This window comes from Salvelinus fontinalis, chromosome 32, assembly GCF_029448725.1.
Source record: "Salvelinus fontinalis isolate EN_2023a chromosome 32, ASM2944872v1, whole genome shotgun sequence".
Classification (NCBI taxonomy): domain Eukaryota; kingdom Metazoa; phylum Chordata; class Actinopteri; order Salmoniformes; family Salmonidae; genus Salvelinus; species Salvelinus fontinalis.
In genome coordinates this window covers 39,069,825-39,087,878 of record NC_074696.1, presented here as the reverse complement: position 1 = coordinate 39,087,878, position 18,054 = coordinate 39,069,825, and the positions used below count along the sequence as shown (strand labels likewise).

The following is an 18,054-nucleotide window of genomic DNA, read 5'->3' as shown; positions in this document are numbered from 1 at the left end:
AAGAACAGCTCAAAGTAGGAATAATTTATTATGATAAATCGTGTTTGTCGAAAAATGTTAATCGCTTATGACGCCATCTTGCTAGACGTAGCTTCGCTTGGCGCAAACTGTATTGAAAAGTAAGGATAATTTAAAAAATGTAAATCAGCGATTGTATTAAGAATTAAATTGTCTATCAATCGCTGTCCACCCTATATTTTTTCGTCACGTTTATGAGTTTTTATGTATACGACTAGATCACTGTCTAATATGGCGCACGATATTGTCTGACCAGCTGGGCAACTTTTGTCATTGTCTAACCATGATTTTGGTGGCTAAATATGCACATTTTCGAACAAACTGTATATGTATGTTGTAATGTGATGTTACAGGAGTGTCATCTGAAGAATTCTGAGAAGGTTAGTGAAAAAATTAATATATTTTGGCGATGTTCACGTTATCGCTCTCTTTGGCTAGAATCAATGCTCTGGTAACGTTTGCATATGTGGTATGCTAATATAACGATTTATTGTGTTTTTGCTGTAAGACACTTAGAAAATCTGAAATATTGTCTGTATTCACAGGATCTGTGTCTTTCGATTAGTGTATGCTGTGTATTTTTACGAAATGTTTGATGATTAGTAATTAGGTAAACACGTTGCTCTATGTATTTATTCTAGTCCATTTGTGACGGTGGGTGCAATTGTAAACTATGATATCTACCTGAAATATGCACATTTTTCTAACAAAACCTATCCTATACCATAAATATGTTATCAGACTGTCATCTGATGAGGTTTTTTCTTGGTTAGTGGCTATCAATATCTTAGTTTAGCCGAATTGGTGATAGCACCTGATGGAGTAAGAAACTGATGGAGTTAGAAAAGTGGTGTCTTTTGCTAACGTGGTTAGCTAATAGATTTACATATTTTGTCTTCCCTGTAAAACATTTAAAAAATCTGAAATGGTGGCTTTATTCACAAGATCTGTATCTTTCATTAGGTGTCTTGGACTTGTGATTTAATGATATTTAGATGCTACTATTTAATTGTGACGCTATGCTAGGCTATGCTACTCAGTGTGGGGGGGGTGGTGGGTGCTCCCGGACCCGGGGTAGATACTCGTGAAAGGTTAACAAACTATAGTTTTGGCAAGTCAGTCAGGACATCTACCTTGTGCATGACACAAGTAATTGTTCCAACAATTGTTTACAGACAGATTACATTTATAATTCACTGTATCACAATTCCAGCGGGTCAGAAGTTTACATACACCAAGTTGACTGTGCCTTTAAACAGCTTGGAAAATTCCAGAACATGTCATGGCTTTAAAAGCTTCAGATAGGCTCATTGACATCATTTGAGTCAATTGGATGTGTACCTGTGGATGTATTTCAAGGCCTACCTTCAAACTCAGTGCCTCTTTGCTTGACATCATGGAAAAAAATCAGAAGAAATCAGCCAAGACCTCAGAAAAAAAATTGTAGACCTCCACAAGTCTGGTTCATCCTTGGGAGCAATTTCCAAATGCCTGAAAGTACCACGTTCATCTTTACAAACAATAGTACGTATAAACACCATGGGACCACGCAGCCGTCATACCACTCAGGAAGGAGACGCGTTCTGTCTCCTAGTGATGAACGTACTTTAGTGCGAAAAGTGCAAATCAATCCCAGAACAACAGCAAAGGACCTTGTGAAGATGCTGGAGGAAACAGGTACAAAAGTCTCTATATCCACAGTAAAACGAGTCCTATATAGACATAACCTGAAAGGCCGCTCAGCAAGGAAGAAGCCACTGTTCCAAAACCGACATAAAAAAGCCAGACAACGGTTTGCATCTGCACATGGGGACAAAGATCGTACTTTTTGGAAAAATGTCCTCTGGTCTGATGAAACAAAAATAGAACTGTTTGGCCATAATGACCATCGTTATGTTTGGAGGAAAAAGGGGGACGCTTGCAAGCCAAAGAACACCTTCTCAACCGTGAAGCACGGGGGTGGCAGCATCATGTTGTGGGGGTGCTTTGCTGCAGGAGGGGCTGGTGCACTTCACAAAATAGATGACATCATGAGGTAGGACAATTATGTGGATATATTGAAGCAACATCTCAAGACATCAGTCAGGAAGTTAAAGCTTGGTCGGAAATGGGTCTTCCAAATGGACAATGACCCCAAGCACACTTCCAAAGTTGTGGCAAATGGCTTAAGGACAACAAAGTCAAAGTATTGGAGTGGCCATCACAAAGCCCTGACCTCAATCCTATAGAAAATTTGTGGGCATAACTGAAAAAGCGTGTGCGAGCAAGGAGGCCTACAAACCTGACTCAGTTACACCAGATCTGTCAGGAGGAATGGGCCAAAATTCACCCAAATTATTGTGGGAAGCTTGTGGAAGGCTACCCGAAACATTTGACCCAAGTTTAAATTGTTTAAGGCAATGCAACCAAATACTAATTGAGTGTATGTAAACTTCTGACCCACTGGGAATGTAATGAAAGAAATAAAAGCTGAAATAATTCTCTCTACTATCATTCTGACATTTTCCATTCTTAAAACAAAGTGGTGATCCTAAATGACCTAAGACAGGGAATTTTTTACGAGGACTAAATGTCAGGAATTATGAAAAACTGAGTTTAAATGCATTTGGCTAAGGTGTATGTAAATTTCCGACTTCAACTGTACAACTGAAGCATGTCTTTAGTGAGTCCGCCAGATCAGAGGCTGTAGGGGTCTGTGAATTAGACCATTTTCCTGTCCTGCTAAGCATTCAAAATGTAATTAGTACTTTTGGGTGTCAGGGAAAATACATGGAGTAAAAAGAACATAATTTGCTTTAGGAATGTTGTGAAACAAAAGTATGCAAAAATACAAATAGAAAGGAAAGTACAGATCCCCAAAAAGGGGTAAGTACCAGATAAAATACCAGATATAGTACTTTGAAGTATTTTTACTTAAGCACTTCCCACCACTGAAGGTGACTAGGCATCAGGATATAAGATAAACAGAGTAGCAGCAGCTTGTATGTGAGTGGATGTACGTGTAAATGTATGTGCATGTGTGTGTGTGTGTGTGTGTGTGTGTGTGTGTGTGTGTGTGTGTGTGTGTGTGTGTGTGTGTGTGTGTGTGTGTGTGTGTGTGTGTGTGTGTGTGTGTGTGTGTGTGTGTGTAGGGCCCTGTGAGTGTGCATAGAGACAGTGCAACAACAAAAAAAGGTCAATAAAAATACAAGGTTAACTCCGATAGCTATTTAAAAAACTATTTATCAGTGTTATTGCTTGGGGATAGAAGCTGTTCAAGAGCCTGCTGGTGCCAGACTTGATGAACCGGTACCGTTTGCCGTGGGGAAGCAGAGAGAAAAGTCTATGGCTTGGGTGGTTGGAATCTTTAACCATTTTCCAGGCCTTCCTACCACACTGCCTGATATAGAGGTCCTGGGTGGCAGGAAGCTCGGCCCCAGTGATGTACTGGGCTGTCCGCACCACCCTCTGTAGAGCCATGCGATCGAGGGCCGTGCTATTGCCATACCAAGCAGTGTTGCAGCCAGTCAAGATGCTCAATGATACAGCCAATGGTGGTGGGGGGGTGGTGGTGCTTGAACAGTTGGCCACTGGACAGACAGACTTTCTTATAAATATTTGAGATAAGACACACAGTGAGAGAACCCAGAAAAAAGATATATAAGAAAACGTAAAAACAAGCACCTAGACAGACAGACACAGCAACACAGACAGACAAACACAGATAACCCCATACAGACAACAGAGATACACTAAAACTATTCAATTGATTTAATGCCAGACAGAAATATCATGCTATCACCTCGCCCTGCAAATGCATCTAATCATATTATTAGCTAGTGCGGCAGATAATAACAGCCGGAACATAACTGAGTCAGTGCTGGAGGCAGGGCACGGCTCATTCAGCCCTGTGTGGAATATAAAAACTAATTCAGAACTACCATCCTAGCTCATTCATTTTTACGATGGTCTGAGTCACGATACCTCTGTGTGTGTGTGTGTGTGTGTGTGTGTGTGTGTGTGTGTGTGTGTGTGTGTTCCCCACCGACCCCCAAAATGATGCTGCGATGCATTACCGTACCTTGATGAGATGTTTGTTGACCCATTTCATGAAGGTTTTCTTCTGCACCCTGTCTCGCTCATCTGGAGAAGAGGGAGGGAGAAGGAGAGTTCATTAAATAACAAGTACGGTGCAGCGTCATTCCTCAGAGCTGTATTATTTAGAAGCACAGCCCTGAAACATTTCCAACGGCCCTGAAACATTTCTGTACCGAGGCTGTCTGGGAGTGCAGCGTTCAACCTGATTTAACCGGGCTAGATGTCTGGTGCAGGCCGCACGCTACTGTCCTGGGCATTGCCGTGTCACTCCTCTAGGTGACGTGGTCTGGACTGAGCTCAGAACAGACGGCAAAGGAAATAGGCTGGGAGGCTACTGCGTTGTGCTAAGAGCCCTGGCCCTGTCTCTGCAGCTACAGCTGGGATTGACCAGCTCAATATGTGGCTTTTCTCTGCTTTATTAAGTACTGAGTCATGGTGTGTGTGTGTTTTGTTGGAGTGCCTGCGTGCGGGGCGGGAGGGGGGGGTTCATGCGCGTGTGTGCCTGCAGAGACAGGGCCAGGGGTCTTAGCACAACGCAGTAGCCTCCCAGCCCATTTCCTTTGCCGTCTGTTCTGAGCTCAGTCCAGACCACGTCACCTAGAGGAGTGACACGGCAATGCCCAGGACAGAACCTGACGACAGGCTTCGCTGCTGTTATCTCTTCCCCTCCCCCACGTGGAGCCACTCATTCTCCTCATATCCGGGTCTCTATGTATGACATGCAGATGGGTAGCTTTGCTTTTCCCGCCTTCCCGTTCATATCTGACTCGCTCCATTGGCATGCCTCTTCCCGCTTTCCCCTGGTTGTTACCACCATGCAATGTTAGAAAGGATTTAAGTTGTGGACCTATTTAACAGATAACATGATTTGAACCACTAACCAAAAGTCACATTCCAATCGTATATCTTAATGAGAATATATCATATTTGGCTATATTCACACTTGTCTTTTTTAGCATGGGCAACTAGTGACTGCTTTCTCCCCTTCTCTGCTCCAACCAATCAGAGAATAGTTCCTGCTGGTATTTCCCCTATTTGACCTTGATAGGCTCCATTGTTGATGTGGTTGCCAAGGTGACACTATAAACACAGTCGCTATGTGGGGGGGGGGGGGGATAGGTTGTCTCACTTCCTCTCCCCAGATAGGCCTACATACATTACACACACACCACACGTTCCCATTACAGTATGTAAACACAAGTGGTCTTAGTGAGCTTTTATATCAGCCTTCAGGCTCTTTGTAATAATGACAGACTGATATTTTAGTGTGGAAACTATCAGGTCAAATACCTGAACGTGGTCAAACCTAGCGGGGCAAGGTAACACACACACACACACACACACACTATATGACTCATTATGACAATTTTACTCAGGGGGCACACCCCAGGCACACACATTTTGAACACAGTCTTGCTAAACAGTTTCGACAGAAAAGCATGCCTTGGTTAACAAACCTGCCTGGTAAGCTGGCCTAGCCGGCTCAGTGGTGGATGGATTTCTTTGGGACATTTAGGTGAGGCTGTGTCTTCATCAAAACCGGGTATTGGTGACAGCATATTAAACAAGCATGGCGCCCCCTAGAGGTTGGCATGGGAATTAACACGATACCCCACATTGGCAACTGCCAGTGGAAACACACGTCCATTGCCAAGGGCAGAGCCTGTAAACCAACAGGGTTGACTGTGTGCTGTGTTTGTATGTATGTGTGACAGCCACGGAGAGGCACGCATTCCACCACACAGGGAGACATTGTTCAGCAGTATACCCCCCTCAACACCATCCAAAAACAAACACACAAATAATGTGCGCACACACTACCACTACTAGAGTGAGTCTTCACACTGTAAACATTGGTCGATATAGTGCACAAATAGACGCAAAGTAAATTGTTGGTCCCATGTTTCATGAGCTGAAATAAAAGATCACAGAAATATTTCATATGCACAAAAAGCTTATTTCTCTCAAATACTGGGCACAAATTTGTTTACATCCCTGTTAGTGAGCATTTACCCTTTGCCTGACAGGTTTGGCATATGAAGACGCTGATTAAACAAAATGATCATTGCACAGGTGCACCCTGTTCTTGGGACAATAAAATGCCATTCTAAAATGTGCAGTTTTGCCACACTACACAATGTCTCAAGTTGAGGGAGCGTGCAATTGGTATGCTAAATGCAGGAATGTGCACCAGAGCTGTTGCCAGAGAATTTAATGTTCATTTCTCTACCATAAGCCGCCTCCGACGTTTTGGAGAATTTGACAGAACTGCCAACCGGCCTCACAATCGCAGGACCACGTGTAACCACGCCAGCCCAGGACCTCCACATCCGGCTTCCAACAGCCACCCGGATAGCTGATGAAACAGTGGGTTTGCACAACTGAAGAATTTCTACACAAATTGTCAGAAACCATCTCAGAGAAGCTCATCTGCGTGCTCGTCGTCCTCACCAGGATCTTGACCTGACAGCAGTTTGGCGTCGTAAACAACTTCAGCGGGCAAATGCTCACCTTCGATGACTACTGGCACACTGGAGAAGTGTGCTCTTCACGGATGAATCCCAGTTTCAACTGTACCGGGCAGATGGCAGACATGGCATTGTGTATGGCATCGTGTAGGCGAGCGGTTTGCTGATGTCAACGTTGTGAACAGAGAACCCTAACGCAACCATGGGGCAATGGTAATGGGAGTCATAAGCTACGGACAACAAACACAATTGCATTTTATCAATGGCAATTTGAATGCACAGAGATATACAGTGACGAGATCCCGAGGCCCAATGTCGTGCCATTCATCAGCCGCCATCACCTCATGTTTCAGCATGATAATGTACGATCCCATGTCGCAAGGATCTGTACACAATTCCTGGAAGCTGAAAATGTCCCAGTTCTTCCATGGCCTGCATACTCAGACATGCCACCAATTGAGCATGTTTGGGATGCTCTGGATCGACAGCGTGTTCCAGTTCCCGCCAATATCCAGCAACTTCGCACAGCCATTGAAGAGTGGGGACAACATTTCACAGGCCACAATCACGCAACCTGATCAACTCCATGTGAAGGAGATGTGTCACGCTGGGTGAGGCATAAGGTGGTCACCAGATATTGACTGGTTTCTGATCCACACCCCTACCTATTTTTGTAAGGTATCTGTGACCAACAGATGCATACCTGTATTCCTCAGTCATGTGAAATCCATAGATTAAGGCCTAATGAATTTATTTCAATTGACGGATTCCCTTATATGAACTGTTGCATGTTGCATTTATATTCGTTTTATTCAATGTACAAACACAGGACACACACGGTGACGGCCTACACGCAGACAAACGTTTTATTGAGCCTATGTAAATAACACTTAGCTACTATACAGTGCACAACACATGCATACACTACACATACGGTCTCTTACACACACACTGACCTGCACAGCACATGATAGAGTGCAGGTGGGCATTGAGGCTGCACTCGTTATGGTAGTCCCGCCACATCCTTCTTTTTACCGTTCTATCCTTCTGTATTTCCTTCCTCTTTCCTTCACCTGGCTTCTAAAACCACTTCCTCATTTCTCTCCCAGTGCAAGTCCACATGTGATTCCGAAAGTCAGGTAGCACACCAGAGAGAGGCAATGTAAACAAGTAACTATTCCGCAATCCCAGAACAAGAGTAGTCTCTCTCAAAGGAAGTCTACGTGTCTTATTCCAAGTCAGGTAGCACACCAGGGAGAGGCACAGTACACAAATTGTTATTCCAGTTTCCACAATGTCAAAACAAGAGGGTTCCAATGAATTTGATTCTCCCAAAAACACTTATTGCAAGGACTAGTCTCCCCGCGTCTCAGGCAAGTAGAGGGACTTATTTCTGGGTTGCCTCTTTCCGCCTGTCGCTCCCTTGTACCCACTCTCTTTCCGCCGGTCTTGCGGTCGCTGCCATTTCAAAACTCCTGACCAGCTCTCTCGCCGGAGCAGTCACACGTGTGTGTCAAAGTCACAGGCTGCCCCTCCCCTCCGGCAAATAAGGGCCGCCCCTCCAACCCCTCCCTCTGGTTCTTCCACTCTTGTTGTCTCGCACTCCCTCGGTCACTCCTGTCCCCTGCTACCGCGCTGGTCTGAGGCACAATCTTTCGTTCACTCTACTCCTGGTGCAGGACAGACACCTTGTGCTCTAAAACGCAGCTGTTGAGCAGTGGCTCTGCAGACAAAGCAGGTTCAGAGATGCGGTTCTCTCTCTCTCTCTCCGCCTCTCCCTCCGCTCTCTTTAAAAGTATCTTAAGGCTGCAGTCCTCTGGTTAAGATGTGTACGCTGTCAAGACGGGGCAACAGCGGGTTGAGGAAACTGTCTGCCGTTCACAGTTGGAAATAAGAGGGATTTTCCTTCTTCAGTCTTCCAGAGCAAAGGAAGGAAGTAGTTGTAGAGGGAGATGGTTTATCAAACTGTGGTTGAGGTAAATAATAAGGAAGTCAAAAAGAGAATGTGCTGAAGCGTCCCTTTATGATGATGTCATCCACTCAAGCAATCAAGCAAGCGGCAGACTCCAGTGTTTAGATTCCAGTCTGTTGCCATGTGAACACACACAGCTCTCTCTAACAGAAACCAGACACTGCTAGCCCTAGACTGTAACCAACATCAATATAATCTTTTTCTTTTTCTTTCCTCTTTCTAGGCCTGGGAACACAAATTTGCCACAATCCCAGAAGAAACCCCCTGGCTGTCCAATGAGTGGTCTGTGTGTGTTTAAGACCGCTCGTCTGATCACTAAATGATCTGCTGAGCTTGTGATGTCATCTGATGAGACAGACAGAGACACAGAGAGACAGAGAGACGCTACTTCAGATAATCATAATAATCTGAGTAGCTGCCTTGGTCAGTGAGAAAATGACACAAATATGCTTTGGGTCAGGGCTGTAGTGTGTATGAGGAGGTATATTGGAGAAATGTCCAGATCAGATTTCTCCTCTCCAGTCTGGTTCTATGCAGACTGGCACAACACCAGCTAGCTACAAGTGAACAAGATGTGTCTCGAGCTGAGAGCCACCGTCCCCTGACACCATACACACCCACGAACAATCACAGAACAGGACAAACACACACTTTAGTCTTGGCAATCTAAATCCCCAGCGTCGACTCATCCTTCATTGTAACCCTACTGATAGCTACTCTGAGGGAAAATGGACTTTCTATGCCTGTGTTATGTGGTTGTCCCAGCTAGCTATCTGAAGATGAACGCACTAACTATAAGACGCTCTGGATAAGAGTGTCTGCTAAATGACTGAAATGTCAAAATGGAGCCCCCTTTCCTATGACTAAGCATTCCCTTGACGCAACAGCATTTTCAGCTAGCCTATTCCTACATCCCTTAAAAATCTGTCGATGTTGCCTAGAGCGTCTCAAAACCTTTCACTACGCTAGCCCCTAGAATAATTGCCATGCTTCCATTTAAAAACTGGAACAAAATCAATAGTCGAACTGAAACGGAGAGTGAGCTAAAACAGCCGCAACAACCTCGCTTCGTAGAACAACAGCGTGACGGCATATGAACATGTGACCGGAACATTGACATTATCATTGGGAGTCTGGCAGTCAAGGGTGACGTCACAGCAATGGCTGCTCTGGCCAGATGCCAGTTTTAAATCTGTAGTTCCTTATGGAAATACTGAGACCAGGTAAAAACCTATAGTTTAGCATACACAAGAGCTGGCACACAACAACGCCTAGACGGCCCCAACAAAAGCAGTGACGCACGCACACACACTCGTGACACACAATGACAACACGCTCCGCCGGAAGAGTCTCCTCTTGTCGATGATGCGTCACTCAAGGAACTGTGTTTCTCTCCTCCTATAGTGACCTCTTTACTCTCTCCGCATATCCAATCCTCGGCTCTCGCTCTCTCTTGTCCTTTGCCTTTCCCTCTGCTCACTCCATCCTTGTTTTCAAGAGGACTCTCTCTCCTCCGTTTGTAGAGTGAGAGCGTTGTTCATTCGCTCCGTTTCTCCCCCGGCCCTCCAAACTATAAATACCAGGCAGAGCTTACGCTCTTAATACCACGCAGTATGCTTATCCCTCGCTCCCTCCCTCTCTTGTTATCACGTCTAATCTCTCGTCTTCTGTCGCTTCGATCCTCAGTCTCATTCAATTTAAACAGAGGAAGTCCCCGCTCCACCAAGTCTTCTCCTCCCGTTGTCAAATCTTCTTTTTCCACATTTCAGAGTGGGATCCCTCTGTTTCCATTTCACTTTCTCCGTCGTCAAATGTCAGAGTTCATCACTCTCCGTCTCTGTCAGCAGTGGCACATCTCCCTCCCTCTCCCATCTTTCCCCCTACATCCTCTTTGTTATGAACGTATAAACCAAATAAAAAGTCAATTAACTCCTACAGCAAATCTAAAATCAACCGGACCAACATTTGAAGCGGTATTCCCCAAAATATCCAGCTGCAATATTCACAAATATCCAAATCACTCCTGTATCGGGTAACAGGTTTTGAAAGAAAGTGCTGATATTCCGCTCCTGGCTGCTACATAATCCCCCCCCCCAGTTACCAGGCCCCCCCTGGCAGCCCCCTGGAGGAGCAGTCATCAGATTAGCACATATTGAATTTGGGCTCCTTGTGACTTTGGGCAGTGTAAACCTTATTAGGAGGAGATGCTGTGTGTCTACGTATGGGATAACCTGCACTATAGAGACGCAGGTTGTTTGGGGTTATAAGGTTATGTTGCAGGTTGTTTGGGGTTATAAGGTTATGTTGCAGGTTGTTTGGGGTTATAAGGTTATGTTGCAGGTTGTTTGGGTTCGTAAGGACGGTTATGTCTGCTGTCGATTAGTCAAAACATACACAGGTGTGTTCTTTGAACTAAAACAATGTCCTTGTCAATGCCCTTTTTCACAGGTAGGAGGTAATATAATATATATATATATAGAGAGATATTTTAGAGGTACTGGAAGGACATTTTGCTTTTTGAAAGAGACACGATACTCAGAAATCTAGCTGACAGGTACATTGAAAGGCTGAACAGCCCCTGTGCAAAGTACGTTTGATCACATAGGCCAGTGTGTTTTGGTGAGTGGAACCTTTAACTTAGAACGTCTGTCATAAAATAATCTCCCATGCTCTGGCCGTTGACCAACGGGGTAAGTAAACCTCAAAACGGGAGTGGTGGGAACACTAAGACGGTAAGACTAAATGTCCATTAGGGCTGACCTAACAATGGTGGCGTGTGATCATTTATTGCCCTTCACAAACTGGCCAGATGATACTTTTAGCTCATAATTTGTTAGCCTGGGCCTTGTAGGGAGATCTGATCAAACGTCAGTTTTAAGGAGAGGGAAGTACTACAGGCCAATTAGTACTTCAAAATGGTGAGAATGGCTCGATTGTGGTCTGGCACACATAGGTTGAGGGACACCATGACATACACATTGTAACTCAGAATTGATGTGATGTCATCTCTATTCAGTGCCAAGGTCCTCACAGTGCATATATGCTTTGACAGGATAGGGACGGTGTGTAGCCTATACCGTCATGGCTGATAAAACTGCAGTGAACCACATAGGCTAAGCAGTCTTCCATGTAACCACAAACAAATGTAGGCTATTGGAAAATCAAGGTAACGGAATTATGCTTTGACTCAGTTTTTTCACTTTAAAAATGTATGCCAAACAAAAACCATTGATTTCAACGTTTAACCATACAACTCTATGCACAAGGACTACTTTTAACAATTTACACTGAAAAATGTACCAAATTAAATTTAGTGGAAGAACTGTGCAGATGCAAACTTTGGTAACGGAATTACAGTAAAATCTCCCTCATGTTTTTTATTTCGACCACGTTTTCCAAAAACTCTTAAATACCTGCACCAAATTAAGATTCAAACATGTCTGCAGAAAGAATGGGATGTCAGCTATGACATGGCACCTTAAGTTAAAAAATAAAAATAAAAATAAAAAATCTCTTTAGGTTATTGAACTACAGTAAGTGAAGTGGATTTACACTCGGTAACAGAATTACGGTAACGGAATTACATCATGGGTCCCAGATCTGTACAACACAGAAAAGCATAATTATGGATGGGTGATTCTCATGAAACCAGTTTTAAAATGTCTGTAGCAAATTGAGTTACAAAACCATGATGGATCTGCAAAAATAAACTATCATTCTGAGGACTAAGATGTATAGTTGTTGGGAAAACATATTTTTAAAATCTACATTTTCCACTGAATTTGGTACATTATCCCACAAAATTCTCAATGTGCCCAGATTAAATTCTTGGGTCATTTTATTTAAAAAATATTTTGAAAAACCTAATTTAATTGAATAATTGCGGTTTGTCCATAAATCCTAAAAATTGTAAACTAGTTGAAGTTAACTTCAAGGCCAGGGCGGACTGACCAAATTTCAACTACTTTTCAACGTCCATGAACATCTGGTGTCGGTCGGTGCTCAGTGGGTGAGGATGCTGGTTAAATGAAAATGAGAGAGAAAAACAGAGAGAGAGGAGGTGTCCAGAATCATACTGATTTAACACCCTCGGTTTGACAACCAGACGACAGACAAACAACAAACACAGTTATGAGCTGAACAAAAACAGTATGCCAGTGGAAGGGAGGACAGTAGCAGGTGACTCAACTGTCATTTATTGTGACTATTATGATTTCACATTGTAGCCAATTCAGTTGCAGTAATTCCGTAACTGATTGTTTGGTAATTCCATTCATTTGTTAACGGAAATACGAGTTCTAAAGGGAAATACGAGTTCTAAAGGGATACTTCAGGATTTTGGCAATGAGGCCCTTTACCATTTTTCTCTCTAACTTCCTTTATACTGGACACTTAGACATAAAAGTGGTATCCACAAGTTCATCTGACTCTGGGGAAATAGATCATCCCGACATATCCCTTTAATAATAATGAATAAACAAAATGGATATCAGTGAAATCACTTTAACTCATTGATAGGTCTGCCATTACTTATTACTTCTGGGAACTATCATCATCATCCTCCCTCATGAGGGAGAGACATTAGAAAATATCTTCAAGATAATGTGGGTTTTTGGTAACAGAATTACAAGGCAATGTTTCTTAAACTTACAGAAGGTAAAACATTTTTCCAAAATTAAATATGTGATATTAGTTGGCAGGGTTCTATACGTCAACATTACTGTGTTTTAATGCATTTCTGATACCCTAAGACTTTTTCTGGTTTTTCTGGTTTTGCAAGACCCCTTTTTCCCCCCCCAAAAAACACTTTGCTTTCATTTGACACCCAATTTGATATGCTCCTACTGTATGAGCTTCACATATTGGTGCTCATGGGTCCTTTTACGTGGAATAGCCCCTATACATACACAATACACACTCATGCAAGAGCACAAACACACAGCTCCCCACCCTGCCCATCACTGTGCGGTGCCACGTCTTGCTTGCTGCTGCGGCTAAAAATAAAGCCAGTGCGCCAGTGTCACAAACACACAGCTCTGTATCAGTCTGTACCGCGCTTTAGCAAGCCTAAACACGCAAGCCTGCATCACACGCACACACAGTACCACCCACACATAGCCCCAAGAAATGGCACACAGCACAGCTTTCCTATCCAGTCCCTTTAGATAGATAGTGATCGTAGGTTCCTGTATAAATAGGAAGTGACAGTAGGAAAAGGTCACTCTGTCCAAGGCATCCCTGTAGAAACACCGAGGTGGGCTATACACCTCACCGTTCCTCCTATCAACTCAGACAGTCATGTCACGCTAGATATTATACTCCTGTGACTGAAGGATATCAATTAAATCTTCCAAACAATTAGCAAAACGTCCTTGCCACCAGCCACTGTGGTCCTTTATGGCTGATGATTAAAACCTCATCAGGATCGGACTCGTTTTGTCCATTTTCCCCTAAAATGACATACCCAAACCTAACTGCCTGTAGCTCAGGACCTGAAGCAAGGATATGCATATTCTTGGTACCATTTGAAAGGAAATACTTTGAAGTTTGTGGAATTGGGAAAGCAATGTAGGAGAATATAAACATTAGATCTGGTAAAAGATAATAAAAAGAAAAAACAACGTTATTTTGTATTTTTTTGTACCATCATCTTTGAAATGCAAGACAAAGGCCATCATGTATAATTCCAGCCCAGCTGCCATATAGATTTTGGCCACTAGATGGCAGCAGTGTATGTGCAAAGTTTTAGACTCATCCAATGAACCATTGCATTTCTGTTCTAAATGTTGTATCAAGACTGCCCAAATATGCCTAATTGGTTTATTAAGTGGCCTATTCTAGCATTAGCCACTATCAAAATCACTTATCATTGGGATTATAGATAGTTGGACACAGACCAAATGTGATGTATTCCATATCTTGCATTAGGCTTTACATTAAAGGATGTATGCCTCTTACAGGACTGCAATGTTACAACAACATATTTGCCATGGTGTTTACCCTCAGCTCAGCATAAAATTAGCCACATGACGGGACTGAGTTGCTTTTCCACCAAAGTAACGTTCTGTTCACTGCATTAGGTTACACGATATTACAAAAAGCTGACTTAAAAACAGCCGTAAGAGACTTAACTGGCCAACTCATACAGTCCGCGACAAACGAGACCGTCAACTCCAATGAAAATGATTTGAATCAATGGCACATGACTGGTAGCAGCTACGCTGTGAAAAGGCCAAATAAGGAGAACCGTGCCAGAATGACTCACACCGGTAGAGATCCAATCAGACAAACACTGTCTCAGTTTAAAAGAGAATACACAACTAAATTCAGACTAGCTAGCAGATAAAACATTTATTTGCTCTCTGAAAAGTAAGCCGTTTCTCAAACTGAAATCTAACAGAAAGAAGCGACATACTGTCATTTACATAAAAATTCAAAAAACATTGACTAAATGCTAATCACCCCCTCCTTCCAATTCCAACCAGCAACACAGCAGTGAACAAGCTATCATGCTAACACAAGACATGCTAACAAGAGACACCACAAAGGGAGAAGTCTAAAGAGGAAGTGGGAAGCCAGGAGTGTCACTCCGAACACCCTCCCTCTCCTTATCTGAGGAGGATAAAGAGGCAGCATGGACAGAAGGAGATGAGGAGCGCATCTCTCTCCTCCCCCCCCCCCCCCCCCCCCCCCCCCCCCCTCCCCCCCAGTCCTATGTGCTTTAAGGAGTATAAATACCTGGTATAAAACGAGGGGTACGCCGTCGACGGTATAACCACACCGCGGCCGCAGTGAAGGAGTGAGCAGCCACCACCAGGATGGGCGTGATGACCGCCGGGTCCATGAGCAGGTCCATTGCTAACCACTTATGTGCCAACTGACCCAAAGTCAGTTTGTTCTTCAAAGAGTTAAACGACAGTGACCACTTCCAGTGTCCAATACCAATCCCAGGTCTGTCCTAAGACGGGCAAGTCCGTCAGCAACAAGCTACTGCGAAGAGTTTTGACGTTTCTGCCTCAGCCTGTTAGAAGCATCGTCTCGTTTCTCTCCTTCCTGTTCTCTTTTTTGCTGTGGATAATAGTCGGCTGTTGGATAACCTTTTTTCTCCAACTTTTCCTCCTGAACACGTAGCCTCAATGCTGAGAGACTAATAACCTTTGCCAAGTTCTTCTCTCCATTGGAGCTCCCGCCCTCTTTTCCTCAACCCTCTTTTTCGCTAGCCCCTCTCGCACTCTGACACACGTACAGTGAATTCCTTTCCCCTGAAACAAGCGCCCGACTTTAAGCCGTTGCTCCGACCACACAGTATAACAAAAAAGTTAGACAGGATGAAACCGTTGGGGTTCCATCGCTCGCTAGGGAGGAAACCACACGGGAGATAGACTTTCCTGTCTGCGTGTGTCAGTGTGAGTGAGTGCGATTCAGGTCGCGTGTCGGGGTGGCATTTGCGTGAGAGCATGCTGCCATCTCTGAGTGTTTACCTCTGTTGCTATGGTGAGCCAATGTCACTCGTACCGAAATGTATTAACGGCTATCTTTGAATGGAAGTGTTCCGACTGCCGGTGACTTGATGTTCAGAGGCTGTGGGTGGGTTGACCACATGTGTGTGTGAGAGAGAGAGAGTGTGTGTGAAATTTTGGAGTGTGAGAGATCACAACATGAGGGTTGCTAACTACAAGGGTAACTATGGTGTACTGTGTGTGTGTGTGTGTGTGTGTGTGTGTGTGTGTGTGTGTGTGTGTGTGTGTGTGTGTGTGTGTGTGTGTGTGTGTGTGTGTGTGTGTGTGTGTGTGTGTGTGTGTTCATGAAGTCACGATATGTGAGACATACCGTCTCAGTGAGTCAGCATGGCAGGGGGACAGGGGGTAGAATAGATAGAATGGCAGGTCCTCGAGTTACTCACGCTTCACAGAGAACCGTGTGTGTGCGTGTGTGTGTGATGTACACTATGTAAGTGCATGTATTGCATTTGTAAATGTTCTCCTGCATGCCAACACCAAAGGCAACAACCTCTAACCGAATTGCTGAATCACATGAAGATTAATTGTGTGTGTGTGTGTGTGTGTGTGTGTGTGTGTGTGTGTAACACAGTGTGATAAGACTTTTATAGAGTAAAAGTGGGCAGAACATCACAGTCACCAGTATTTTGGAGAGACATCTTGATACCCAGTTGTTCAGCTTGTGGTTTCCACTATGACTGTCACACGCCAGTCTACTCTGGGAACTTCCCGTGTTTAATTACCCACCGTCCTCTCTGCATCGAGCCAATCACGTCAGAATCCGAGAAACATATCTAAATGCTAACCGCCACTACGCTTCCAAACCAAAACCCTAAGATGAAACCTGTAATACAGAGAGAGACAACTAGAGAAAGACCTAAATAAGGTAACGTGTCAATGTTTTAGTAACAGCCACAAATCTGAGGTCAGGGTGTGAAACCGCCACTGTGAGACAGAAGAGGCCGATGCGTGCGAGTGCAAACAGTTAAACGACACTCAAACACCAGATCTGTCACACTAGTTGAATAGCCACATAAAACACGGTCAAAAACATGCTTCAAATAGTTTACTAAACGGTAGAGCTACACCGCAATCAGACATCCACTGATCTGAACTTCATCACTAGTTACCCCAGAAATATCTATTCAGAACATCGGAATTTTCAATTATAGAGCCGACGAAAGACAATCGAAATAAACAGATCTGTGCAAACTCAACTAAACTTTGACATATGCATTTTCTAGACTAGTGTGTGTGTGTGTGTGTGTGTGTGTGTGTGTGTGTGTGTGTGTGTGTGTGTGTGTGTGTGTGTGTGTGTGTGTGTGTGTGTGTGTGAAAAAAAGCCAAAAGGTACACCCATTCAGGAGCAATGTAAACACGCGTAGAAGGCTGATGTGTGTGATGCAATTACCTCAGCTAACCTTTCTGGGCTTGATGGTCTGTAAGTGCAAGACCGTATCCACTATACACTGTTTACACTGCCAGATTATCTAAGTGAATAGTCTGACAGCCAAGAAGATGAGTCTGCGAGAACTAAGTGTCCCTGACCTTGCTGAAATATCAAACAGAATAATCAACACATGAACAGAAATTATAATATGCAGGAGGTCAGAAGCGCATGCCAAACGTACACACACACACACACACTCACTCTCTCGACAGGCGGATGGATGCACATTGAGTGAATGAGCGGAGCAGTGTGTGCCAAACACTGGATGCCATGAAGTCAGGGCCTCAAACAGGGTCTGTTTCAAAGCCCCTCCACCGGAAAAGGAAATGTTCACTGCTGTGTGTGGCTACATCACACACACACACAAACACACACAAACACACGACCAATGAATTGAGTGTCTCATTGGACAAGGAAGGCGTGGAGATGTCAGACTACTGTACGGGCTTGGCACAGAGAGAGAGAGAGAGAGAGAGAGAGAGAGAGAGAGAGAGAGAGAGAGAGAGAGAGAGAGAGAGAGAGAGAGAGAGAGAGAGAGAGAGAGAGAGAGAGAGAGAGAGAGAGAGAGAG

The 18,054-nt window shown here is 44.0% G+C and overlaps 1 protein-coding gene across 10 annotated transcripts in view; it reads right to left on the bottom strand.

Moving 5' to 3' along the window:
• The window catches only part of LOC129831305 (microtubule-actin cross-linking factor 1-like), a 258,379-nt gene that overhangs the window by 157,676 nt on the left and 82,649 nt on the right, over positions 1-18,054 (bottom strand). For 9 of the 10 annotated variants that reach the window (XM_055894583.1, XM_055894588.1, XM_055894594.1 and 6 more), the window contains one exon: positions 4,079-4,140. In XM_055894583.1, the coding sequence (XP_055750558.1) occupies positions 4,079-4,140 (62 nt within the window). Of the gene's footprint in view, positions 1-4,078; positions 4,141-7,519; positions 8,073-18,054 lie in introns of those variants that run through there. The other variant, XM_055894585.1, reaches the window with a different exon arrangement.